The sequence below is a fragment of the Anabrus simplex genome, chromosome 3, assembly GCF_040414725.1.
Source record: "Anabrus simplex isolate iqAnaSimp1 chromosome 3, ASM4041472v1, whole genome shotgun sequence".
NCBI lineage: Eukaryota > Metazoa > Arthropoda > Insecta > Orthoptera > Tettigoniidae > Anabrus > Anabrus simplex.
This window is the reverse complement of record NC_090267.1, coordinates 394,076,313-394,103,222: the sequence shown is the minus strand read 5'-3', so window position 1 is coordinate 394,103,222 and position 26,910 is coordinate 394,076,313. Positions and strand designations below refer to the sequence as shown.

The window sequence follows — 26,910 nt, the reverse complement described above, 5'->3', positions numbered from 1 at the left end:
GGTGGGTTTTTCAGCTTTTTTAACTGTGAGAAACTGCCACTGACAGTCGTTGCACGAGATCGGAATCGTATACGTATGTTGTAAGTCTTCATGTGCCTCACACAAATCGCATTATGAAACAAAAATAAATCTTGCTTCTCCTGCCTCGGAATTCGTCAGGAATCTGTAGGTTTTACATGGTCAATAAAGGAATAAATATGTATGGTACGTAATCAAAGTACAGCTATGTGAAAGGCAGTGATTTCGTTTGATGCTTCACTATTTCAGAATGAAGTACTGTACTTGTCAGATGGACGCACGGCGTTAATGATAAGCTGGTTGTGGCGGAGATGGAGAACCATGACGAGACGGGAAGGGGGAACAGGGGACGTGCTCACATGCGGAAGGATACTTTTCCTAAGCTCTTAACTTGAATTTCAGTATAGACCGGGCGATGAAGACGACAATACGGCCCTAAAGCGCCCAGCTTTTACAGCATCTCAGAGTGTTGACAACATAGATACATTAAAGAAAACAATCTACCAAAACTAAGGTTAACAACTTTGATAATATAAATTTCTTCAGGAATGAATTATCCTTGTATCTTGAGTTACAGCACGGCCGACTGGATCCATCGCTGCGCTCCTTTAGTTCCGGGTTCACCACACAGATGGCCTTCTAGAAGGCGTGCAGTTCAACGGGACGGAGAAGGTGTACGCCACAGTATATGTTTACATTTGTTAATTAGTCTGTTGACAATAAAATTGAAATGCGCTCAGTGTAGCTGTATCCTGTGTTTTGTAAATAAATAAATAAATAAATAAATAAATAAATAAATAAATAAATAAATAAATAAATAAATAAATAAATAAATAAATAAATAAATAAATAAATAAATAAATAAATAAATAAATAAATAAATTCTTTTCATGTCTATGATTATTTACGAAAACAATAAAAAAGGTTTGTTCATTCCCGGAACTTGGAGTACCGGTAATGAATTTTGATACAACCTCTACACGAGCAACAAAAATCGCAAAAATAAACCAAGATAAAAACATAAGACATAGAAATCCGGCCCCGAATTATTATTCTTACATCACTTTGCTTTTAGGCAGACTTTGCTGTACGAGGGTGAAAGAGTGAACTCAGCATACCTTACCCATAAGCTGGATGAAAATTGCATGCATGACTGGTCGTAGGTAGAAACGACTGGGAACAAGGACAGGAGATAATAGTGAAATCTGTATTTTATTAATTAGATACTATTTTTGGAAAGTAGAATACGGAATATAGTGTAGCACCTTAATTATTGTGGTATTTTCATCTGGTCCTTAGTCGTACAAATACAAAATGTACTCGCAAAACCGGCTGAAGAAAGATGAAGGAGAGTTGTTGCCGATTCTTGTGAATTCATCATATATAACGAATGGATCCTTCTTCAAGATGAACTGACTGCCCTAGCTGTAAGAAAAAGAGATAATATTTAAAAGATGTAATAATAATAATAATAATAATAATAATAATAATAATAATAATAATAGTAGTAGTAAAAGTAATAATAATAGTTAGCCTCTATTGTGACGTGGTTAGTGTGATTAGCTGCCATCACCGGGGCTCGGGTTCAATTACCGGCTCTGCCATGAAATTCGAAAAGTGGTACGAGGGCTGGAACGGGGTCCACTCAGCCTCAAGAAGTCAACTGAGTAGAGGGAGATCGATTCCTTCTTCAGCCATCTTAGAAGTGGTCTTCCATGATATCCCACTTCACCTCCAGGCAAATGCCGGGATAGTACCTAACTTAAGGCCTCGGTCACTTCCTTCCCTCTTCCTTGTCTATCCCTTCCAATCTTCCCCTCCTCCTCGAAGGCCTCCCGCCGCCTGGGCGAAGTACTGGTCCTCCTATCAAGTTGTATCCCCGACCCAATATCTCACACTCCAGGACACTCCCCTTGAGACGGTAGAGTTGGGATCCCGCAAAGAATCCGAAGAAAAAAACAACCATGGAGGGTAAACGGATAAATAAATAAATAAATAAATAAATAAATAAATAAATAAATAAATAAATAAATAAATAAATAAATAAATAAATAAATCAAGGCTACACCTTCCCGGGCTACTTAAACTGTGCACCTTTTCTATGGCCATCTGTGTCAGTGAATACGAATTTTTCGCTGGTGAGATGGCTCTGCCATCTAGTTTCTAACGATATCTGGTGGACTAAAAACAAACTAATAGCTGAGGAAATTTTGTTTTTGTTATTGGTAAACCTTTTTCTGAGGATTGTTTTGTTTAATGTACCGAAGTTGTCAACACTTTAGCTGGTTCCTCCTCTATTGTAATGTACCTACCACATGCTATCACATGTTCTCTAGCCAATCAAACCCGGGGGGGGGGGGGTGTATGGAAATTCAGCCTATTTGCGTATTGCATTTTAATTTAGTCTGGAGCCTTCCCCTACGGAACTATTTAAGGAGAGCACTTTAGGGCTGTCTGGTCTGAATTGCTCCAGTTCTTGAGAGTGCGACTTGACGGATGCCAAAGAGGGCTAGGGGGAAGTGCGCAGCCGGCTTGAGAAGATCCAGTGCTAAAAGGTAATGGCAGAATTTACCTAAACATGTGATCGTGCCTGCGGATAGTTCGAGGAGAAGGTTTCAGCCATTTTCTTAACATCCAACATGTAATCTTGTCTTTTTGGTGGTTCAAATGTAAGAGCTTCTGCGCAGTCTTCGGACTATATTTCTATTCCCTACCATTTAATGTAAGGAAGCACGTGTGGTGACACCTAATTGTCTGCCCTTCAACTTTTGAGTTGGGTGACTGAAGTTTTCAACCTCTAAATTTTGGAAATCTTGTCTCAAGTATTAAACCTTGCATCTTTAGCCACCCTTTTTAGTATGAGGTTAGCCTCTGTGTCGCCTAGGTTATGGTCTTTTCCTGAATGTTCTTTAAGGAGTGTTTGTGTTTCGCCTCCTTGCCTTTTGTTAATGGCCTGTTGTGTGTAACCTTTCCTTTTTTTATTCTAAAGGCTTTGTAGTATGGGTAAGTATGCCCATGTTTATTCTTTACTAGCTGATATACCAGTGCTTCGTTACGGGATTCTCAGAAAGACTGACTTGGTGGTTTTCCTAACTGAATTCAACATAGGACATTACAAAAACGTCCGTAGGAATGTAGCGATTGAAAGCAATGTTATCATATAAAATACTCGGTCAAATGAAATACCGCACACTTTCTCACTTTCAACGAACAGTAGGGTTGGGCAGACCGGAACATTCACTTGTTCCGCAACATTAGGAACTTGAGACGGAGTGCTTCGGTACAGAGTGCCGAGACACGGGACACAGGACACAGGACTGTAACTGCGTCCTAGAGAGAACTTCGAGAGGCAACAGGAAATGCTCCGCTTCAGCTGGAATGTGCCTGAACCGAACGTGCTGTGCCAAGGCCGCACTAGATAGATTAGTTGGCCTTGGCTGTCTGCCTGTCGATACCGGCTGTGTGCCGCCCTGTGTTGGAGTGTCAACATTTTTTCATCCAGTTATATCTTTAATTCCAAAGCGATGACCCGTGTTTTTCTTGGGCTTAAAAGTTTCCTTAAAGTCCAAATTAATTTCTAACATCAATCCCCGAGAAAGTGTTGAGGGAAATTTTCGAGATATTGAAGAAAGTAAATGGAAGTTGAGAGGGAAGAAATTCGAAGTGCAGAGAGCATAAGACGGGGCGCACATTGGGACGCAGGCGAAGCAGCTAAAGCAGTGCAACGCAGAGCAGATTTTTGTAATCCACACAAATCATTGCACCATCGCAAGTTGACAGACAGGGCAGGACAGAGCAGAGCAGGCCGGTTCTGCACGTACTTCCGCCTACCACGGGATGTCTTCGAAACACAGTTTCCTGCGCACGTGTCACGCAGTTAAGAAATGGAGGAGAAAATTACCACAGCCATTCAGTCTCACCATGTTTTGTAGGTACTATGTGAATCATGTGGACTCCAATGCAGTATGTATGTATGTATGTTCGTGAGAAAATGGCTGAACAGAATTTAATTAAAATCGGTATGTAAATTCGGGGAATAAGGCACTACAGTCCAGGCTATAAATCATTTTATTCACGCTGCGTAACAAGGTAGTTTAGAGAAAGGCCTAAAATGTAATCCACCGAGCAAGTGGCCATGCGGTTAGGGTCGCGCATCTGTGAGCTTGCATTCGGAAGATAGTGGGTTCGAACCCCACTGTCGGCAGCCCCGAAGATGGTTTTCCGTGGTTTCCTATTTTCACACTAGGCGAATGCTGGGGCTGTACCTTAATTAAGGCCACGCCCGCTACCTTCCCAATCTTCCACCCTTCTTCCGTCGCCGAAAACCTTCGATATGTTAGTGCGACGTTAAACAAACAGCAAACAAAAGAATGTAATCCTCATATATCTATGAAACAATCCATGACTCAAGTTCTCGCAACATATAGAATTTAAGACAAAGATCTAATGCTGATTATGGAGAGCATCATCGCCGACTCCGTCGCCGTCATCCATCATCACATTTATGTGAAGAGATAAATACGGAAAATCATTTATCATGTCTTGTCAAATATAAATGCAAACGCGTTCACAACAGATTGTCAATGTTGATTGATTTTAGTATCTTGTGTCTTGTGACAACTAGATGAAAATCTAGCAGTACATTTGTAAATACATATTTTTCCCTCTCCCCCACTGTGATCCTATTAATGAATTTACCATGCAAGTTGGTCGTGCGGTTAGGATCGCCTTGCTATGAGCTTGCATTCGGGAGATAGGGGGTTCGAACCCCACTGTCGACAACCGTGAAGATAGTTTTCCGTGGTTTCCCATTTTCACACCAGGCTAATGCTGGGGGGCCTGTACCTTAATTAAGGCCTCGGTCGCTTCCTTCCCATTCCTAGCCCTTTCCTATTCCATCGTTGCCATAAGACCTATCTGTGTCGGTGCGACGTGAAAAATATAAAAAATAATCATGAATTAAATTCTTTGCTTAGTCCATATGAACGCCGAACATCGGTAACATAGAAATATTGTTCAGTCTTGTAAACTGGCGAAGGTGGTTGTTTTTATTGCGATTGTCTTAAGCTGAATAACCGCGTTGCCATCAGCACAAAGGAAATTGTGAAGATGACTAACAAAATGAGAAAAATCGCGAATGCTTGAAGAAAAAGAAAAAAGAGCCTCTTTATACTGGATGCCCCAGTATCACAGAGTCTAAAGAAAACATGTTATTTCTGAAAACCGACGAGACCTTGCGTGTTAATGTGCGCTCACGTCCACTTCGCAATTTCGTAAGCTTCGCGGTGTTCTGCTCTGCTCTTCCCTGCTCGGCGGCCAACTGCTTCTCAATGTGCGCCCGGCCTAACAGCAGGAAAGTACAACAATGTATTCATCCATTTATATTTTTAATTCCAAAGCGACGACCCATTTTTTTCTTGGGCTTAAAAGTTTCCTTAAAGTCCAAATTAATGTTTAACGTCAATGCCCGAGAAAGTGTTGAGGGAAATTTTCGAGATATTAATTACTCACTAATTACTCACAATACAGGCCAATACATTCAACTGGTGAAAATATTCTTGAATTGGTTACTTTTAAACACCTGGACTGCCATTGTAACCGTGTTATGTGTATTTTATATTGGCCGGAAAAATCTTAACCTAAAAGCAGCCTTTAACGTGATTATTGGGCGCGAATTTCAGTGTTCCGACTGTTCGTTCACGTTCCCTGCAGCTTTATGCTGGACCATGGCCGTAACTACACACAGGCACACACCACACAGCACGTTCCGCACAGGCACACTCCCAGTTCCCACTGGCGCGGAGCATGTAATGTTGCCTCTCGAAGTTCTCTCTACACTGCGCAGTTGCAGTCCTGCGTCCCGTGCGCCCGCTGCACAGCTCAGCTAGTAGGCGAAGGGCAGTGCATAGCGGCGCTTCTGATGGGACAGCGAGTCAGTGTCTCCGGCTCGCTTGAGAATGTTTCGGAACAACTGACACTCGGTGTTCTGGAACAGCGGAACGTAACTGTGCACCGGCACCTTGTGCCGAAACAGGGACATAGTGCCCAACCCTAGTATTTACATATTTGTCGTCATCCGGATATCCTCAGTTATAATCCATTTTCTATTAATTTCAACTTACTAAACTGTATTATTTTCTTCCTTAATTACCACGTATGTATGCGAGTGCTAATCCCGAATGCTGGACACTCTTTTCTTTGAGGAAATATTCTAAGCTATGCAAATGTAAAACTTTTGACCCAGGAAAATTCCGAAATATGGTTGCAATTTTAACGACGGTGCAGATCTTCGTTTCGGGGTAATTGGTGGCTAATCAGTAAGTCGTATCACAAGTCAGAAAGCAAATGGCGTTTCATTTTGGAGAGATCTACAACTTTTGGCCTATGACTTTTCGTCGTATTTCTATCCCTAATACGTTAAATACAGCTGTGTTTCTCGATTTCAAGTTGATTTTGTACTTTTACACGTATATGTTATCATTTGGCACACTTATAGGAAAGGAAGAATCATGACATTCGGCACGCACATTGACATGACCATTGGCCATGTTACAGCCAAATTTTATGATTCTAGCTGTCACATGAGTATCAAAAATATAAAGTAGTATGTGAAAACTGTACAAAATTTCACCCCATTCAATGACTCTAACTCAATCTAACCCATAAATATAGGAGATACGAGAAAATGTCATAGGACCAACCATGTAAAACACTGAAAGGGGCGTCTGATGGTGAAGTCCGTTTGTAGATACGTCGTACAGTTTCAAAGCAGTAACTATCGGAATAACGGTCTGCACTTCTAGAGTGTGTCTGTACATTGACAATTTTGGCGAAATTTCCGTACAGTTATCCGTTTCAGGTGTAATAATGACCATCTGCATATATTCAGTTTTGGTGTCTGTCTGTTTGTTTGTTTGTTTGTTTGTTTGTCTGTTTGTCTATAACTTGGAAACTACGGGATATATTCCCAACAAACTTGATATTTAGAATGCACCTGTCCTTTGGTAGGTTTTAGGGAAAATATTGTTTCTAAATCCCGGAATTGACTGGGGGATTATACGAAACCGAAAGCATGATTTTGCATTCCCACAAAATATACACAACCAAACTTAATGTAAATTTACCTGCCTTAATGGAAATTAATTTCTAAGCCTTTTTCCTCATGTGCATCATTTCAATACAAGGATTAATAAGGGAGATATCATTAACGGACCGTTTTCCGGTACAAGTCCCACCGGACTTAACTCAAGAGCGGATGCGTGTAAAGCGTATTTTTTACAACTTGAAAACTACTGAAAATATTTGAGTCAAACTTTACATTAACATCCACCTGTCCAACGGTAGGTGTTAATCGTCAATAACATTTCATGTTCCCGGAATGGACTGACGGTTTATAGGGAACCGAAATGGTGATTTTACTCTTACACAATATATACATTACAAGACCAACCTGACTGGAAATCGACCAAACGTGATGGAATTCCATCTCTAAAACTTTTTTCATGTGCATTTTTTCGACAGGAGGATTAATAAGGGAGATACCGTAAACGGTCCGTTTTTCAGGTTAAGTCCAGCGGATATAGCCCAAAAGGTGTTGTACGTGGAGCAGGCTCCTTATCATCTATGTAAATAAAATCGTAACGACTGTGTGCCTGTACATTGACTGTTTTGGCGAAATTTCCGTACAGCTACACGTTTAAGGGGTAATAATGTCCATCTGCATATTTTTTGGTTTAGTTTCTTGAAAGTCCTAATTTTTACACTCCTCACAGAAAACCCAGATTGCGGCATAATCTGCCAGTCGAAGAAGGATATTGAAATTTGGCAAAATTATACGTTTTAGCCTGTAAAGGACGGAAAACTTCCAAGATCTTTAAATTTTTCCCTTTTTATCCCGAAGAATATCGAAATATGGAGGCAATTTTAATGATGGTGCAGACCTTCGGGAAGTATTATCACGTAACGGATGGCACAATCCCCGTTCAATTTGGAGTGATCTACAACCTTGGTCTTACGACATTTTGTCGTATTTCTATCCCTTTTACGTTTGATTTTTCTCTATTTCTCGATGTTAAGTAAATTTGGACTTTTCACATACATAATTCATACCTTCCATCACTTATAGGAAAGATAGAATCATCAAACTCTACACGAAAATTGGTCCACCCAGTAGCCATATAAGAGCCAAATGCTATGTATGTAGCTGTCACTTAATTTTCCGAAAAGCAATGCAATGTGAGATAATCTAACACAAATTTTACCCTATTCCACGTTTCTAACTCAATCTGACCCATGAATAGATGAGATATCATAAGACCAGCAATTTAGGCCGCTAAATCCATCGTCTTATGGTACAGTCCTTTCTCGATATGATGTACCGTTTAGTAGCAGTCAATCTGTAAATGAAGGTCTGCAATATTGTAAACAAGCACATACTTTCGTATGTCGAACTCTATATATTCAATGATGTCGATTTTGTAGTTATTGTAATCAGTACTCCCCACACCGACTTTGACTGGCAGTAGGAATGGGGTCCTTCTCCAATTCCTGTGGAACTGGCATTAATAAGGCAGGCCTACCATTGTAATGAATAATTCACTTCTCGATTTGACTTGCAGAAGGCAAGGGAGCATGTAGTTTTGTTCAAAACTCCCCTTACCCGATTGTGTTTGGCTGTAGGCAAGCGTTCCCGCAGTTATAAACAGATGTACCCATCTAAAATGTGTCTGGCATTAGGCATACTGGCCTGCTATTTTGATGGAAACTCACCAACTTGGTGTGACTGGCAGTAAGCTGGCTGGCAGTTGGAAAAGGGGCCTGTCATTATAATGATAACTGCGCAACTCAATTTTGACTGGTTGTAGGGAAGTTTCCTGCCATTATAATAAAAACTCCTCAATTTGTAATATGTCTAGAAGTAGGAAATGGGGCTGCCATTGTAACGGAAACTCCCCAAATCGATTGTGGCCGCGCAGTAGGCAATGGGGCCTGCAATTATAATGTAAACTTCCCAACTCGATTGTAAATGACAGAAGGCAAGTGAGCCTGTCGTTATCATCACAAATCCGTAACAAGCACTTTACATTGGAAACAACGTATGGGGACCTCTCCATGCTGTTTCTCGGATAACGCTAAGAGACGTGCTATTTTGAAACAATCTTATTTACTGTATGTACAGTATTTACTCCAATATTCGTATAAAATGCAGAATACCGTAGCGAAGCACGGGTACATTTGCTAGTTTTAAATATTTTGAAACGAATTAGGCTTATAAACTGATTAAAAAAGGCATCCGCTTTTGTAAATGATAAGCAATATGAAACAAGTTGCATCCCCACCACGTATGGGGTGGAGTTGGATTTAGTGCGGGTGCTAGCGACTGTGGGAAACGGACGTGACGTTATTCACCTGATCGGTCGGTTAATACGAGGCCGGTATTTCGTATTTTCGTGCAAGCCTGCAATCATTTGTGTCCTCAACTCAGTCACTTGCACCCGTTTTCCCTTCAGAGAATTACAGGTTTTGGTTAATGTTATGGGAAATATATTTTTTTGTTAAGTATAATATTTTTACTGTCATAACATTATAAAATATATCAATGATAAGTATGATACTTTTACTGCATATGTAAAAATGTATAAAATAACATTTTAATAAAATTTTAATAGACTCCCAACTTCATTATCAAAATTCCTGGTTTAAAAAATTATGGATAAGTTTTGTTAAGTACAGTTAGGTCTCCGATATACTACTTACCTTGAGCTTCCACCAGGCTGCTGCTTTTCTGGCACACGAAACAGCTGACTTCAACTGCTCTGGATTGTAGACACGGGTTACAAAAGAGGACTGAATTATCCAGTTCAGATTCTCTGTTCGAGTGCCTATTACTATCATATATGGATTCCCCCCAGTGTGTGTGTGTGTGTGTGTGTGTGTGTGTGTGTGTGTGTGTGTGTGTGTGTGTAAACATCACACCTATGTGAACTGGAACAAGCTGTTCTGATTCATCGTATTGCCACCACCTCCTCCACCACCTTTCTTAGTTACTGTATTATCAATGTAGATTTAAAGGCTCGAAATTCATCATAAATTAAAATTCCATTTTTTAAAACAAAGTTTTGTAATGGTACTATGGCCAGCCATAGAAGGGTTATAGCTGTGCCTGTACCTCTCAGGGTTTATGTTCACTCTCTATGATGACACATATCTCTTCCCGAAAGATAAGAAGCTGGGTTTCGTTATCTCGTACTTTCGAGTATTATCTTGTGGAAATATTAGTAAAGGTGTGACTCTACATTAATTATCCCCACTTACTGTGTAAAGGACTTTCAAAATGTGTTCTGAAAATTCAAATTACATAAAGAATTGCTTCTTCAAGAACATATCATGAAGTAAATATTGATTCAATGTTTTAAAAACAATGAGTAATTAGGATGCTTTCACAATATTGCATTAAAGGTATTGGTTGCATTCAATTTATTTATAAATCAGCACCACTTAAAAATATTGCTCATCAAAAATAAAGATTCTCACTCTCCTAGCATGTCTCTTTCAAGAAAATACGAGTACATTTTACTTCCGATGAAGTCCCCTTGAAATAGTGAATGTTCCAATAGCATATTTACCTTTAACATCTTATCAATACAATGGGTTAATTCCTTCTGAAACATCAGTTACTTCATGCGCTCTCATAATATTAGCTAATCCGTACCGACACTAGAATAAAGTCAATATATAACTCTTTACACCAAACTGGAATAGATACACAAGTTGCATATACTCTCAAACAATTTCGTGAAAACATTCCGAGCAAAATAAATCCACAAAACAGTCAAAGTTACTCCAAAATTTCGCAATTCAATTGGCCATCACACATTACAACTATATAAAGGCATTCCTGTTATGTATCTCCAACCGACAACCAACAGGATAGTATTACAAATATGCCACGTACATCTGAGTATTTGCAAATAGAAATCATGAATTGGTAAGTTTATAAACTCACAAATTTGCCAACACGGTAATACGCGGGATTTTTGGATCAATGTGACGATGTAAGGAAACAGAATCCGTAGGCGATGATCCGGTAACACATCCCGGTATCATTATATCATTCTTACTGTAACACAATTTGTTACAGAAGTGAGTACGTGGACATACACGGAAACATTAGATTATTTTATTAACACAAAAATTTGCCAATTTCGTAAAATTCGTAATGTGTAAAACACTACTGATCTAACAAATATTTTATTCCTCTTCATCTATACGTAGCAGATAAAATGACAGTTTTTGGAGTAAAATGCAACTGAATATTATAAGTCTGGAACTAGATTAGTTTTCTCTTCCACATCTTCAATACTGGAAAGAGTTGAAGAAGTTAGTTTCTGCTTCCACCCACTCTCATCTACTTCGTCCGCTAAAGCCTCTAGCAGTTTTTTGAAAACAAATCCGTCAATGTTTGAACCCAAATAGTAAAGGAAGAGCCAATCAGAGAAAAAGCAAGCATCCATTATGATTGGGAGATCGTACTTGTCGATGGGGGCTGGGACGAGGCTGCTGAACAATGCATTATTGAACGAAGTACTCCGTTTGTGCAAGAGAAAAGTTAGCAGACGCCAAATCAGTGCCAGAGCGGTCACAATCCCCAAAACGATCAACCAAAACCATAAAAACGTGTAGATCTTCTCATTCACCACATTCAGAGCCATCACACACAGCGCATCGTGCTTTTGGATGGTTCCGGAAGGACCAAACTTTTGGAAAGTACACTTGGTCACTTTAGGAAACACAACATCGAGAGGGTTGATGTCGTGGTCCGGATCAGCTTGAGTGAGGTCAGTGCCAAGTTTCATGAAGGCTCCGCCCAGAAAGGCATCTGTTATGAATAATTGAGCAATCACATTGACTCCATTTAATATTTCACAGAATACCAGATAGACAGCCCATGAACGATTTAAATGTAGTCTTTCACGGAACGCTTTCAACACTTGAGAAATTTTCTTTTCACGATCTTTTTCTGTTATAACAGTTAATTTATCGTTCACTTTCACTTCCTTTGTTTCTGACACCAAAAACGTATTTTCCAGGATAGAAGCCAAAGCGTTGATACGTCCACCCTCAAGACGACGCCAGATCATGTGAGGCAGGTAGAACATGATGGCTTGTCCGAAGAGTACGAATGGAACCCACTGATAGTAGGCATGATGAACAACTTCCTCATCTCCAACAAGAGGTCCAACTCCTGCGTGGGCGATGTCGTCTACGTGGAGAGGATCAAGGTGGCGTACAACGGTGAATGTGGTGGTAAAGAAGCAGTAAGTCTCTAGTACATTGGTCGGTACTCCTTTATCAGAAATACATCTGATATGTTCCCCAATGTACTGTTGACTGCTGACTATGATAGTACTCGCTAGTAGACTCCAGAATGTTACCTTGTAGTGTAACTTAAACACGAAGTTGTCAATAGAACGGAACTTAGGTTTGAAGCTGACGTTCTTAGCGAACTCTTCAAAAGTTTTCAGCATGATGCTTGTTATGACAGTACACTATGGAATCAACCAACACTACTAAAACCTCTGGGATAAGAAGAAACTTATCTGACTTTTACTCCATATCTGTAGTGGATAACGTAAGTCTTATCAAAGAAAACTGATGAATGTTTGGCAAGCGTCAGTTAACAGATCCTGCTTAATGCCAAAGATTTGCCGTGACTATGAACTAACACACTGCTCTATTGTTGTACCTCCGTACGGCTTTAACGAGTTTTCCGCTCTGATAAATATGTTCATTTATTTATTATTGACTCCTTGTTGTGTAATGATTCTAAGTCTTTGCACAGATTATCCTAGAGCCATTACCTTCTTTCGCATCCCAGTAATATACCGTAGGTCTGTTTTGCAAAATAAGGCAATACTAAATATTTTCAGTGTATCTCACCCAACACATTTTACGGGCTTAGAGGCAAAGGGATATGAGTGCCAAGAATGTAATTCTGAGAAAAAGAGCCGTAAAGTCTGGATCGTATTGTAAATTTTGGTGGACGTTAATCAAAACCTTATTAATATAAATATGTTCCTTGTAGTGTTGTGAATTTGTATATTAAGTCTTAAGTAATATTAATTATTAGCCTTGGAACGAGATTTCTTTTCGTGCAAGCCTGCAATCATTTGTGTCCTCAACTCAGTCACTTGCACCCGTTTTCCCTTCAGAGAATTACAGGTTTTGGTTAATGTTATGGGAAATATTTTTTTTTGTTAAGTATAATATTTTTACTGTCATAACATTATAAAATATATCAATGATAAGTATGATACTTTAAATGTTAGGTACGAATGATTATTAATCTGGATCCCAGAAGTATTCCATGACGTCATCATCATTGTCCTCCACTGTCGTCGAAGAAGACGCCACTGCAGTCGGCCATGCTTCTGTGTTTTGTAGAATTCATGGTGAATTGGCGGAAAATATTGTAGAACAGACCGTAAATCATAGTACTTTACAATGGTGATTTCTGGAGGCACTTTGTGCAAAGGGGGTTAAAGTTAATGCAAAGGCTGTTTGGCGCCCAACCGTATGTTGTGTCATGTCATAAGTTTCAAACTCAGATCTTCATTGAGCGAGCACTCGTAGTAAAGTGTAAATGGGTGATCCTTCTTCAAACGGATCCATTTTGGCTGATCACCACAATGCTATGTTTTACGGCCTCGTTCATACTTTCAGTTGAATGGAAATCTTCAGTAGTGATTATGACTGCTGTATTTGAAACGTGTGGTACGCTTTTGAAACAGCATACACCCAGTTCTCAGATTTACTCCAGCCGACAAAGAGGTATAAGTGTACTTAAATCCCTCTACCGCCAGACAAAGTAACACTTTGGTGAAGTAGTTCTGAAACAACATGCTAGATTGCAGCACATATCAAAGATGGCACTTTGAACTCTTTTGCCACCAAACAGGTTATTTATTTACATTTGCCACATACTTATTCCATTTTTCTTTTGACACTTATGCCCCTTAGCTTCTAACCCACTCACTAAACTAGCGTTGCCAACTGTCCGCTTTTGAACCGGATATTCCGGTTTTTAGGGCAATTGCCCGATATCTGGTTACAAGTTACTCGAAGTCCAATCTCAGGGTATAATGAAGTTTTTAGATGTGAGGTAAAGTTAATAACATATTTTGTTATGCTACGTCGGGGTCCGTCACCGAAATGCTCTGTGACGTTAAGCTTAAGTGCTCTAGTGCTCGGGTTATCCGGTTGATTCCTGAGTAGAGCAACTCCCGAACAGTTGATAAAACAATATAACAATATAACATTCCACTAGCGGGAGACTTCTTGATTAACGCATTCATTTCCTGGAGATATGCGCTGAACAGTTTGGAACTGGAAGTAGTCAGAGCTGAAATTTCGGTAGTCTTACGTGTCATGCAGTGATTTTGTCAAATAGACCAAAAACCGCCCCATCATTCTAAGAGCAGGACAAGGTCCTCAAAGTATAATTTGAAAGGGGAGCAAAATTCTGCATCTCCGTAAGTGATAATCTTTCAATAATACTCTGTATTAATTTGAATTATGTATTAAAAGGAAATATCAGATAGACAAGTACAGGATATGACGTAATTTTCCTTGAATCTTTGTACCAATATAACCTTTGTTTCAAATTCATATCTCACGTATTTTTAAATTTTGTAGTTGGTATTCCTAGTGCATAGTAATAACAACTTGTGGACTGTCACCGAACTACAGTGAAGTGGTAGTAAAAGAAATGAAGTGGCGTATGGCTTTTAGTGCGGGGAAAGTTCGAGAACAAGTTCGGCACGGGTTCGATTCCCGGCTCTGCCACGAAATCTGAAAAAGCTACGAGGGCTGGAACATGGTCCACTCAGCCACGCGAGGTCAACTGTGTAGACAGGGGGTTCGATTCCCAACTCAGCCATCTTCGAAGTGGTTTTCCGTGGTTTCGTGCTTCTCCTCCAGGCAAATGCCGGGATGGTACATAACTTAAGACCATGGCCACTTCCTTGCTATCCCTTCCAATCTTCCTATCCCTACAAGGCCCCTGTTCAGCACAGTAGGTTAGGCCGCCTGAGCGAGGTAGAAAAGTCCTCCTTTCCCCGATCAAATGTCTCATACTCCAGGACACTGCTCTTGAGGCGGTAGAGATGGGATCCCTCGCTGAGTCTGTGGGAAAAACCAACCCTGGAGGGTAAACGGATTAGGAAAGGAAGAAAGAATGAAGAACTCCTTGGTCGATGGTGATCAAACTTATATGTATGATGCTCGGTTACCACAGAACTGAGCTGAAGAACGCCGGAAAGCAGTCTTCGAGCTATCGGCCCATGAACCAATCGTAGCCACTTCTATGCTGTATCCACCGCCAATTCGACCACTTCTTCCGATATTACAAATAGGCCTACAACGTGGGTTGTTGAAGGCAAGACAGAAGGGAAACACAGACATGGGCGGAAAAGAATATCCTGGGGCCTGTTTCATAAAACTAACTAATAATATTAGCTAATAATATTAGAACTCATAAAACAAATTATTAGTTGTCAAAATTCTGTTTCATAAAGATGTATGCATGACTAATAAAATGGCTTCACTAATAATATTAGTTCATTAGTCAGCTGATACAGTTTGAGGTTAGAATCGATTTGTTACATGTTCTTACAGTAGTTTGTTTTCGTTCCTTGCAGTAGGCTAGCGCTTGACCCACTCATACTCTGTGCTTTTTGTGTTTGACTACAACCGAACCGGCTATTCAGTGCAGTTTCAGATTCTTGTCAGTTTATATAGGCTACAATGGGTAAAAGAAACGACAATAATGTCAGGAAAAAAGTTTCCTTAGAAAAGTGCTGGAGTTGAAGGGGCAGTTGTTCGGAGCCTTTTCACTAACCGTGACAAAGGACTCGAAAAGGCAAGCGTGGATGGAACTGCGGGATTTTGCTGTGGCTATTGGGCTTCATTCCTTGCAGTGGGAGATTCTAAGATATTAGCAATCCTATCAAGCACATATTCAAATGTTCTGTAATCTAACCTAAATCTCTCATTGTATTCATATGATTGTTCCATACCCGTATAGGCTGTTCTTGGCCTAAAAGTTCTTGGACGGCGAATATAAACTCTCTCCTCATCACTATTTGAATCAGAGTCAACCATTTCACTGATCTTCACAATTTTATGCCAATATATCAATATACCACACACTTTGGTTTCACTAATAATATGAAATATGAGTCAAAATACACTAATAGAAATAATCCCAATAATATGAGTAAATTTTATTAGTTATTATTTCAGTGGGCTTGGCAGACTGATATGTAATAGCAACTTCTGGCTCGGTGAGGAAAGCAACGGGAAACTACCTCACTCCTCATTTCCCTAGTACGCCTCTTCAGTGATGCCCAGGCCATCTATGACAGCTGATGGCGGAGCTGTTGAGGATCCAATCAGCCTTCGGGCTGAGGACTAAACATACATACATGTTGTCTATGAAACAATTTACTAATATTATTAGGAACATCTACTAATAATTTAGACTCATAAACTAATAACTAATATTATTAACTAATAATTTTATGAAACACAATACTAATATTATTAGTTAATATTATTGGTTTTTACTAATAATATTAGTGAAATATGTTTTATGAAACAGGGCCCTGGGCACAAAACGTCCAACTGTGGTTCGACATCACCAATACGCACCTCTAATAAGGAGAACACAGAATAGGAAGAAAAAGAAAACAATGTTTGGTCGCCAACCGTTTGTGAGGAGACGGCACAATAATAATAAGAAGAAGTCTAGACTAGACTAGACTTCGAAGGTAACGCTAAGATTTGTAAGCGTCGATAAATGTCAGTCTTCACTTCTAGCAGTAAGGAAGACGAGGTGGCCGAGTGGTTAAGGCGTTGGACTGCTAATCCAATGTGCTCTGCACGCGTGGGTTCGAATCCCATCCTCGTCGAAATTTTACGTTTTACTGATGCTTGTGGGAGTCATGCATCCGATGCAACCTCACAGTTGTGCGGTTCCTAACCGCACGGCTACCTCGCTTGGTATAGTAAATAATACCTTTTTTTGCTAGTGGCTTTACGTCGCACCGACACAGGTAGGTCTTATGGCGACGATGGGATAGGAATTGGAAGGAAGCGGCCGTGGCTTTGATTACGGTACAGCCCAGTCTTTGCCTGGTGTGAAAATGGGAAACCACGGAAAACCACCTTCAGGGCTGCCAACAGTGGGATTCGAACCAACTATCTCCCAGATGCAAGCTCACAGCTGTGCGCCCCTAACTGCACGGCTAACTCGCCCGGTAATAATAATACTAAAAATGCTATTGGTTTTACATCCCATTAACCACTGTTATGTCTGGCCCCGCGGTGTAGAGGGCAAAGCCTTCGGCGGTCGCGAGTTCGATTCCCGGCTGGGTCAGGTATTTTTGTCATCATATGATTAATATCCCTGACCTGGTGACTGGGTGTTCGTGACGTCCTTAATCTTCCTTTCCTCACACACAACATTCCACACTACCGCAATTCCAATTACAGGTAGGTTCACACAATAAGGTGCCAGTAGGGGCAAAAGAACCACATGGGTCGACGCCTTGAACAAGTAACATTAAAAAAAAAAAAAAAAACTGTTATGGTTTTGAAAGAAGCCAAAGTGTCAGAATTTGGTCTCGCAAATCTACCGACATGAGACTGGCGTATTTGAATCCTTTCAAATACCGCCAGACTGAGCCAGGTCCATAGCAGCCACGTTGGCCTCAGAAGGCAGAGTTGACAATGGATTACTAATAGTGTAACGTAATAATTACAAGCAATCGTATAAGAAATCGTGCGAAATAAATGGAAAATGACTTAAAATATTACAACTCAGTCACTCAGAAATTCACACCGTATTTCGTTCGTTCGTTCGTAATCTGTTTACCCTCCAGGGTCGGTTTTTCCCTCGGATTCAGCGAGGGATCCAACCTCTTCCGCCTCAAGGGCAGTGTCCTGGAGCTTCAGACTCTGGGTCGTGGTATACAACTGGGGAGGATGACCAGAACCTCGCCCAGGCGGCCTCAGCTGCTATGCTGAACAGGGGCCTTGTGGGGGGATGGGGAGTTTGGAAGGGATAGACAAGGAAGAGGAAAGGAAGCGGCCGTGGCCTTAAGTTAGGTACCCTCCCGGCATTTGCCTGGAGGAGAAGTGGGAAACCACGGGAAACCACTTCCAGGATGGCTGAGGAGGGAATCGAACTCCCCTCTACTCAGTTGACCTCCCGAGGCTGAGTGGACCCCGTTCCAGCTCTCGTACCACTTTTTAAATTTCGTGGCAGAGCCGGGAATCGAACCCGTGCATCTGGGGGTGGCAGTTAATCCCACTAACCACTACACCACAAAGGCGGACTCACACAGTATTTACAAAATATTAATCTAAGTGGTACGCAATCACACAACATTTCATCGCACTGTGCAGTATTTTGCTTGCTTACGAAAGAGACAGAACGTCGACTAAGTGTCAGGAGGACGACGATGTAATTATATACTGGTATGGTTATCCGTCATTCCAGAAATAATAATAATAATAATAATAATAATAATAATAATAATAATAATAATAATAATAATAATAATAATGTTGTTGACCGTGTGAAGTGGCCGCGCGTGTTAATGCACTACATCTGTGGAGCCAAGCTCTGTATTTGGGAGAAGAGTGAGTTCGAACTCCGCCGTCAGCTGCACTGAGAATGGTATTCTGTTGTTTCCCGTTTTCGCATATTCACTTCCAGGAATATTCCGGGACATTTCCGAGGCCGTATCCAATTCCTTACCCAATTTAATTTACTACGACTCATTTCGTCTTTATTAACTCCTCAACTTAGACTGGCGACAGGAAGGGTATCCGGCCGTAAAACATGCCATATAATTTCGTCTCACCTCATATTGATTCATATATTAAATTAAACATCTCAAGTCATATGTTAAACATCACTTTTTGCTCTTGTAATGTAAACAACTATTGAGGCTCTACCTCGACTTAACCGTTCTACTTTTCGAATGGTGACCTCCGTTGCTCAGCCGGCAGTGCGGCGACCTCTCACCGCTGCGTTCCGTGATTCAAATCCCAGTCACTCCGTGTGAGATTCGTGCTGGATAAAGCGGAGGTGGGAAAGGTTTTACTCTGGGTACTCCGGTTTTCCCTGTCACCTTTCATTCCAGCAACACTCTCCAATTCCAGATCATTTCATCTGTCAGTCGTCAATCATTGTCCCAGAGAAGTGCGACAGGTTTCGGCAGCCGGCACAATTCCTATCCTCACCGCTAGATGAGAGCTTCATTCATTCCATTCCTGACACTGTCGAATGTCTGGAAACAGGCTGTGGATTTTCACATCCAGTTGATATACACATGAGCACGAATAGCACTGACATACTATGATATGATATAAAATGCTTCTGAACACAGCATAACACTTTCTTACGAGAAAAAAATATGTTCACTTTGTAGTATCAAACCTACTAATTTCTCTCTCAAGATAACAGCACTACCACTTTTTGTACTTGCTGTATAATGAGACCAGTTGGAGAGACTACCGGTCTTCCTCATTGCTACTGAGAGGAAGCTGCGCTGACACGCCAGACACAATCTGTAATAGATACTCGGTACAGCATCATGCAGATCGCATTGTTTGTTTCGATGAAACTGAGCTTTCAGAAACATAAACTCACGTCTAATTAGTTCGGAATCCACCATGGTCAAGATGAGGAGGGTCATCAGATGCAAAGTAGATTTCGGCCCACAAGTTGCCACGGTTGGTCAGGGGTCCGACAGCTTTGCACTCCGACCGGCCAATCGAGCAGAGGTGCCCACGGCTCTACCATGGCTCTACACCTCTGTATTATTCGGGAGTTAGATAGGGGCTGGTCCCCAGAGTCAGCTGCCCTAAGAATTGTTTTCTGTGGTTTTCCTGCACTAAGGAGAATGGGTGGACATATCCTAGTGTAGGCCACGGCCGCCAACCTTCTCACTTTCCCCGCACATCTCCTTCTCCGATACAAATCTCCTGGCCTGAGAGACGGCGTCACTCTCTAGGAGGCCCGCCTCCCCCTTCAGGGCAGGAATGAAAACATTTAGTAGTAGTAGTAGTAGTAGTAGTCCTGTCAGGAAGGCCTTCCGTATCAGGAACTCTTCTGGGCGCACCCACATGGTAAGGATTCTACTCCCCACTTCCCAGGACGTGGATCGCACCCTGGCTAGTGGGGTCTCCATCTTCAGGCATCACCACCGGGTGGAACCATACAGAGCCCTTGCCCCCCCCTAACCCCCCCCCCCAACCTATCCACTGTGAAGGGTGCCTAACCTACAACCAGCAATCATCTGCTCACTGCATTGCAGAGCATCTGGTGTGCAATCATTGCTCTCAGTCTTACCCCACTTCCCGGTGCCCCAACGTCCAGCTCCCACTAAGTGCAATACCTGCGGGGAAACCTACCCCACCTACTCATTCAAATGTAAAACCCGCCTCCAACCTCCGAAAAAGCGTCCTGAGCTTGTCGCCCCAGTCAGGACCGTCGATACCTCAACTCAAACCTCAGACTCCGTCTCCCCTTCCCCTCAACCCTAGAATATATCATACGTTTTTTAACCATCTCACTTCTCTACAACCAGCCTTGCAACCGCCATGCAGTCCTAAACCAGCCCCAGGCCGCCGCCAACCAGACTCTAAACGCCCATTTCCATATTTCCCACTCCGGTCTCAACACCCATTTTCAATTCACCCGCCTCGAAACTTTAGTTTAAAAATGGGTTTCACACCCAAAGGAAGATCCCAGAAGCCATCTCCATAATCTTCCTCAATATTCAATCTTTCAAATCCAAACTGCTCCACCTGCAAGCCCTCACCACCCAACACCCGCCACATGTCCTCCTCTTTAATGAGACCATGCTACGTCCGAACCAGTCCGCCAACCTTCCCGGTTTCTCCATCGATCAATTCGCTGATGATGCCGTTCAGTCCATCAACCGTAGCGTCGAACCCTGCCTCAATTCATTTCTCTCCTGGTGTGACAACTGGCACCTCAAGTTCAACCCCACCAAGACCCAACCTGTACTCTTCCGTCGTAAACGACGAAAAAACAATACCACTCACAACCCAGACCAGCTCAAACTCCAGATCCGAAACACCCCGATCCGCGCCCGACCTAACCTGTGCATCCTCTTCGACCAACACCTAAATTGTCGTCCCCATTTCCTTAACCAGAAAATCAAGACTGCCACCCGTTCCCGAATTGTTCGTCGCCTAGCCGGCACTCGGTGAGGTCTTAACTCTTCCATTCTCCTCCTCACCTACAACACCTCTGTCCGACTTCCATGGTCTCACCACCTGGGCAGCCATAGCCCACTCCAACCCCAACATCTACCACTCTCTGCTCTCCATTGAACGCCGTACCGTATGGCATGCCCTCCGGCTCCCATTCCCTTACCTCCAACTTGTATGATCTTTCCCTTCCCTAAACTCGACTCCTATGTCCAAACCCACTTCCAACGTGCCTTCCTTCGAGCCCTCAACCGAGACCACCTCTTCCTTAATCAACTGCTACGTGGTCTGCGTCCCCTTTCCCCACACTTTATTCAAACTCCTCTACATCTTTACCGGTCCCTCCCCTCACCCTAAGGTGATGCCTAACTGTGATCTGTGACGGAACGCTCAAAAACCTATTTTCCTCAAATCTCTCACCAAAAAATAAAATGGGCAATATGATACACAAAAACAATTGTTATGGAAAACCTTGCATATAAATAATGTAAATAGACACTTAAAACCAAATACGTATTATGTACAACATCTTGATGAAACTTAAATTGTAAATATCCCAAACTGTGTACTTTGAATAACAATACAAGAAGAAAAATACAGAATAAAAGAAAAAAAAGAAAAGAACAAATACGATTAACCAATAGGCCAAACCACTTCCATCATTTCCACACATCCCTTATCCAACTCCTCAATCCCTTACTTCAGCTTTAACCCGTCTGTATCTCCTGGCCAGAGAGAAGGCATTACCGTCTAGGTGGCCCGCCTCCCCCTTCATGAGAGGAATGAAAACGTGCTTTAAGAAAAGAGTAGGGCTCGGCCCACAAGGGGCCACGGTTGGTCCGTTGTCCGACACTCTGACCGGCCAACCGAGCAGAGGATGGGTGGTCACGGCTCTACCGTGGCTATACGCCTCTGTATTCGAGAGACGGAGAGGGTTGGTCCCCACCGTTGGCTGTTGTGGGAATGGTTTTCCGTGGTTTTCCATTCTCCTGCTCTAAGGCGAATGCCGGGACAGTTCCTACAATAGGTCAAACCCTCTCATCTTCTCCCCACATCCTCTTCACCGTAACAAATCCCCCGGCCTGAGAAATGGCTTCACCATCTAGGAGGCCCTCCTCCCCCTTCAGGAGAGGAACGAACACATTTAGTAGTAGCAGTAGTCGTATCGGCCCATAAATCGCCATGGGTGGTCCGTGGTCCGAGAGCTCTGTACTCTGACAAGCTAACCGAGCAGAGGAGGGGTGACCATTGCTCTACCGTGGCTCTACGTCTGTGTATTCGGGAGACGAACAGGTGTCCCGAGAATGATTTTCCGTGGTTTTCCATTCTCTTGCGCTAAGGCGAATGCTGGTACAGTTCCTAGTATAGGCCGCAGCCGCCAACCCTCTCACCTCCGCACATCTCTTTCTCCGATACAAATCTCAGTGCCTGAGAGACGGCGTCACCGTGTTGAACAAACTTTGATTATAATCATTATTATGAAAATCAAGGCTCGATATTTGCGAAGTTATTAAAGACTTTTGTTTGGATGGCAGAAAGTTTTGGAATTAACTCTGGAATGAGAGAGTTTTGACTTTATCATTTGGATTAAAGTAATATATATTATTTTTTTTTTGCTAGTTGTTTTACGTCGCACCGACACAGATAGGTCTTACGACGACGATGGGACAGGAAAGGGCTAGGAGTGGAAAGGAAGCGGCCGTGGCCTTAATTAAGGTACAGCCCCAGAATTTGCCTGGTGTGAAAATGGGAAACCACGGAAAACCATTTTCAGGGCTGCTGACAGTGGGGTTCGAACCTACTATCTCCCGAATACTGGATACTGACCGCACTTAAGTGACTGCAGCTATCGAGCTCGGTGATGGGAAGACTGGAATGGATAGACAAGGAAGAGGGAAGGAAGCGGCCGTAACCTTAAGATTGGTACCATCCCGGCATTTGCCTGGAGGAGAAGTGGGAAACCACGGAAAACCACTTCCAGGATGACTGAGGTGGGAATCGAACCCACTTCTACGTAGTTGATCTCCCGAGGCTGAGTGGACCCCGTTCCAGCCCTCGTACCACTTTTCAAATTTCGTGGCAGAACCGGGAATCGAACCCGTACCTCCGGGGATGGCAGCTAATCACGCTAACTACACCGCAGAGGCGGACTTTATTATGATTATTATTGAACAGAAATACATTAAACGTAATTAATACAGATATTATTTTGTATTATTTATACTAACTATTCAATTTACTCGAAAATGTTTAAAGCATTAGGACTCACGCCTTTTTAATTAAAAATTATAGGTACCCTTACCTATTATATTTCTCTTTCGTTTTTCCTACATTTTGACGGATCATTCAGTTTCTTTCGTCCTCTGCCAGGAGGTGATAGCAATATAGCTTATGCAGTGTTAGTAATTGTTGAAAATCATGAACTTAAACTGACCTTAAAGGAAAAATTAGAAGAAGAATGGAGAGAGTTTTGGAACCCAAAAAACAAATAATAGTAATCTTGCTTACGGATTGAAGAAGTTCTGAAAGTAATTCATGTATGGAAAGAGAGTTTTGGAGCAACACATTGTGGAAGGAGAGAGTTTTGAAAAATTACATCAATTTTGAAGCCAAGTTACGCAGTGAAAGAACAAGTTTAACCATTAAATGGGTAACAGATTTGTTAGAAGAGTTTGTTGAGAGATTAAAACCGCCATTACTTCATTTTTTTATAAAAAGTGGAAAGAAGCAGTTTTGGAAGTGGAGTCTTCATATTTAATATTCCTAAATCATTAAAAATATTTATGTCTGTGCGTGAACTCGTCAGCCTACTACATTTTCCAGCCCCGTGGTGTAGATTTCGTGTAGAGTTCATGCTTCTTACCCGGACGTGCCGGGTCCGATTCCCGGCCATCCAGGGATTTTAATTCTGGACTGCGGGCTAGAACGGGGTTCACTCAGCCCGATGATACAAGCTGAGGAGCTGTCTGCGAGAGACAGTGGACCCGGAAGCGAAAGCCAAACAATGAGACTGAGGATGTCGTTAAATTGACCACATGGCACTCCGGTATCTTTAGGTTATATGGCTGGGCAATGGTCGTTTTGGCTAATGGACTTCTGTGCCGCGAATTTGGGACTTTTTGGAAACTTCATGTTGCTATAGCCTGTGTCCAAGAAACAGAAGCAAAAATGAAAAATGCATCTGTCAAGAAATATAAATAAAAGAAAGTAACTACATCGATAGCAACATAATCGCTGCACACTCTTGATTTAACCGGACTTCAATGAGAGGCACAAACCACGCTCTAAGTCAGTGTTTTGTCAAATGTAAATTAACTGTCAAGAATGTAATATTCTAATGCTCTTGTATCCAATCAATGAAGATATATATCGAGACCAGAATCTGCTACTCACAGTGTGCATGCCAGTCTGGAAGATAAGATAGGTTACTAGATAAGTTACAGTTTTAATACACAACTGATAGCATCTGTCTTATAAATACACTGCTATCAGAGTGACCAAGAAAATGTTTCAGCTATCATAAAACAAATTCCACAAACTGGGTGTTGACACATTACATGACATTTTAAATTAAGTTACAGCTTCCTTCCAACATGATAATATTTGCAAATGCTGTGTCGATAACCATAATATTCCATTTATTTTGAATGACACTCATTGGGAAAGTTCATAAAAATTATCGTTAGTACTTTCTAATTCCTTACCTGTTTTAAATAGGTCTCTGTTTATATAGACTCCTTGAGGGAAGTAAATGTTTCAATTGCGCATGTTCCATGTAGTTTTTCAAAATAATGACCTTCTGATTTCGAAACAACAGCACCGTATTTTTAGACATTTAGGCCTGGCATTCAATAGGTGAATTTCATAAACATGCCAGTCAAAGACGCACAAGCGTAAAGTACAAGGTATTTTTCTCTCAAAAGCACTGATCACAAATTCCACAAGAAATAAGCACACACGCAATGGACTACTTGTTACTCAAATATGTTGTGAACACATAAAATTCAGTTTCCACGAATGCATGTTTAATGAAAGCCAACAAGGAATTTCTGTACTAAAATCTTCATTGTGAATTGTTATTTCATCTAATTACAAAGGCCAATTAAATTACCTCAATATATTTAAATGACGATACTGATACGAAAGATCACCTACAGGTGATTACCTAAAGAAGTGAGAGCATCTTAGTTCATTACGTTAACACAAACACTTGTCATTTCAGCAGTGTTAATAATTTGTCGTTTTGTTGTGATGCTGCAATAGGGCTAGCCATTTTCCCCTCTCCTTTTCTATTTTTAGAGTAATGAGCAAATTGCGTCATTATATTATAATGAAACTAGGTTTGCTTTCTCCTCCACGTCTCCAATATCCGTATTAGTGGAAAGAGTTGAAGAAGTTAGTTTCTGCTTCCACCCACTCTCATCTACCTCGTCCGCTAAAGCCTCTAGCAGTTTCTTGAAAACAAAACCGTCAATGTTTGAACCTAAATAGTAAAGGAAGAGCCAATCAGAGTAAAAGCAAGCATCCATGATGATTGGGAGATCGTACTTGTCGATGGGGACTGGGACGAGGCTGCTGAACAATGCATTATTGAATGAAGTACTCCGTTTGTGCAAGAGAAAAGTTAGCAGACGCCAAATCAGTGCCAGAGCGGTCACAACCCCCAAAATGATGAACCAAAACCATAAAAATGTGTAGATCTTCTCATTCACCACATTCAGAGCCATCACACACAGTGCATCGTGCTTTTGGATGGTTCCGGAAGGACCAAACTTCTGGAAAGTACACTTGGTCACTTTAGGAAACACAGCATCCAGAGGGTTGATGTCGTGGTCAGGATCAGCTTGAGTGAGGTCAGTGCCAAGTTTCATGAAGGCTCCCCCCAAAAAAGCATTTGTTATGAACAACTGAGCAATCACATTGACTCCATTTAATATTTCACAGAGTACCAGATAGACAGCCCATGAGCGATTTAAATGTAGTCTTTCACGGAACGCTTTCAACACTTGAGAAATTTTCTTCTCACGATCCTCTTCTGTTATAACAGTTAATGTATTGTTCACTTTCACTTCCTTTGTTTCTGACACCAAAAACGTATTTTCCAGGATAGAAGCCAGCGCGTTGATACGCCCACCCTCAAGACGACGCCAGAACAAGTGAGGCAGGTAGAACATGATGGCTTGTCCGAAGAGTACGAATGGAACCCACTGGTAGTAGGCATGATGAACAACTTTCTCATCTCCAACAAGAGGTCCAACTCCTGCGTGGGCGATGTCGTCTACGTGGAGAGGATCAAGGTGCCGTACAACGGTGAATGTGGTAGTAAAGAAGCAGTAAGTATTTAGTACGTTATTGGCTACTCCTTTGTCAGAAATGCATCTGATATGTTCCCCGATGTACTGTTGACTGCTGACTAGGATGGTGCTCACTAATAGACTCCAGAATGTTATCTTGTAGTGTAACTTAAACGCGAAGTTGTCAATAGTGCGGAGTTTAGGTTTGAAGCTGACATTCTTAGCAAATTGTTCGAAAGTCTTCAACATGGTGCCTGTTCAGGTCGCACACCACTACACAGCTAACCAG

At 41.7% G+C, this 26,910-nt stretch overlaps 2 protein-coding genes and 1 non-coding gene across 3 annotated transcripts; 1 reads left to right on the top strand and 2 right to left on the bottom strand.

The window, feature by feature from the left end:
- Nucleotides 1-1,291: 1,291 nt before the first annotated feature.
- On the bottom strand, nt 1,292-26,910 carry LOC136867363 (innexin inx7-like). The gene is made up of 2 exons (XM_068227079.1): nt 25,032-26,910; nt 1,292-1,443 (listed from the first exon to the last, which is right to left on the bottom strand). Exon 1 carries the CDS (start codon nt 26,868-26,870, stop codon nt 25,653-25,655), a length of 1,218 nt encoding a protein of 405 aa, XP_068083180.1. The 5' UTR covers nt 26,871-26,910; the 3' UTR covers nt 1,292-1,443; nt 25,032-25,652.
- Nucleotides 10,487-12,588, bottom strand: LOC136867364 (innexin inx7). The gene has a single exon (XM_067144539.2). It carries the CDS (start codon nt 12,543-12,545, stop codon nt 11,334-11,336), a length of 1,212 nt encoding a protein of 403 aa, XP_067000640.2. The 5' UTR covers nt 12,546-12,588; the 3' UTR covers nt 10,487-11,333.
- On the top strand, nt 16,907-16,988 carry TRNAS-GCU (transfer RNA serine (anticodon GCU)). Its single transcript has one exon. It is a non-coding gene; the product is annotated as a tRNA-Ser (tRNA).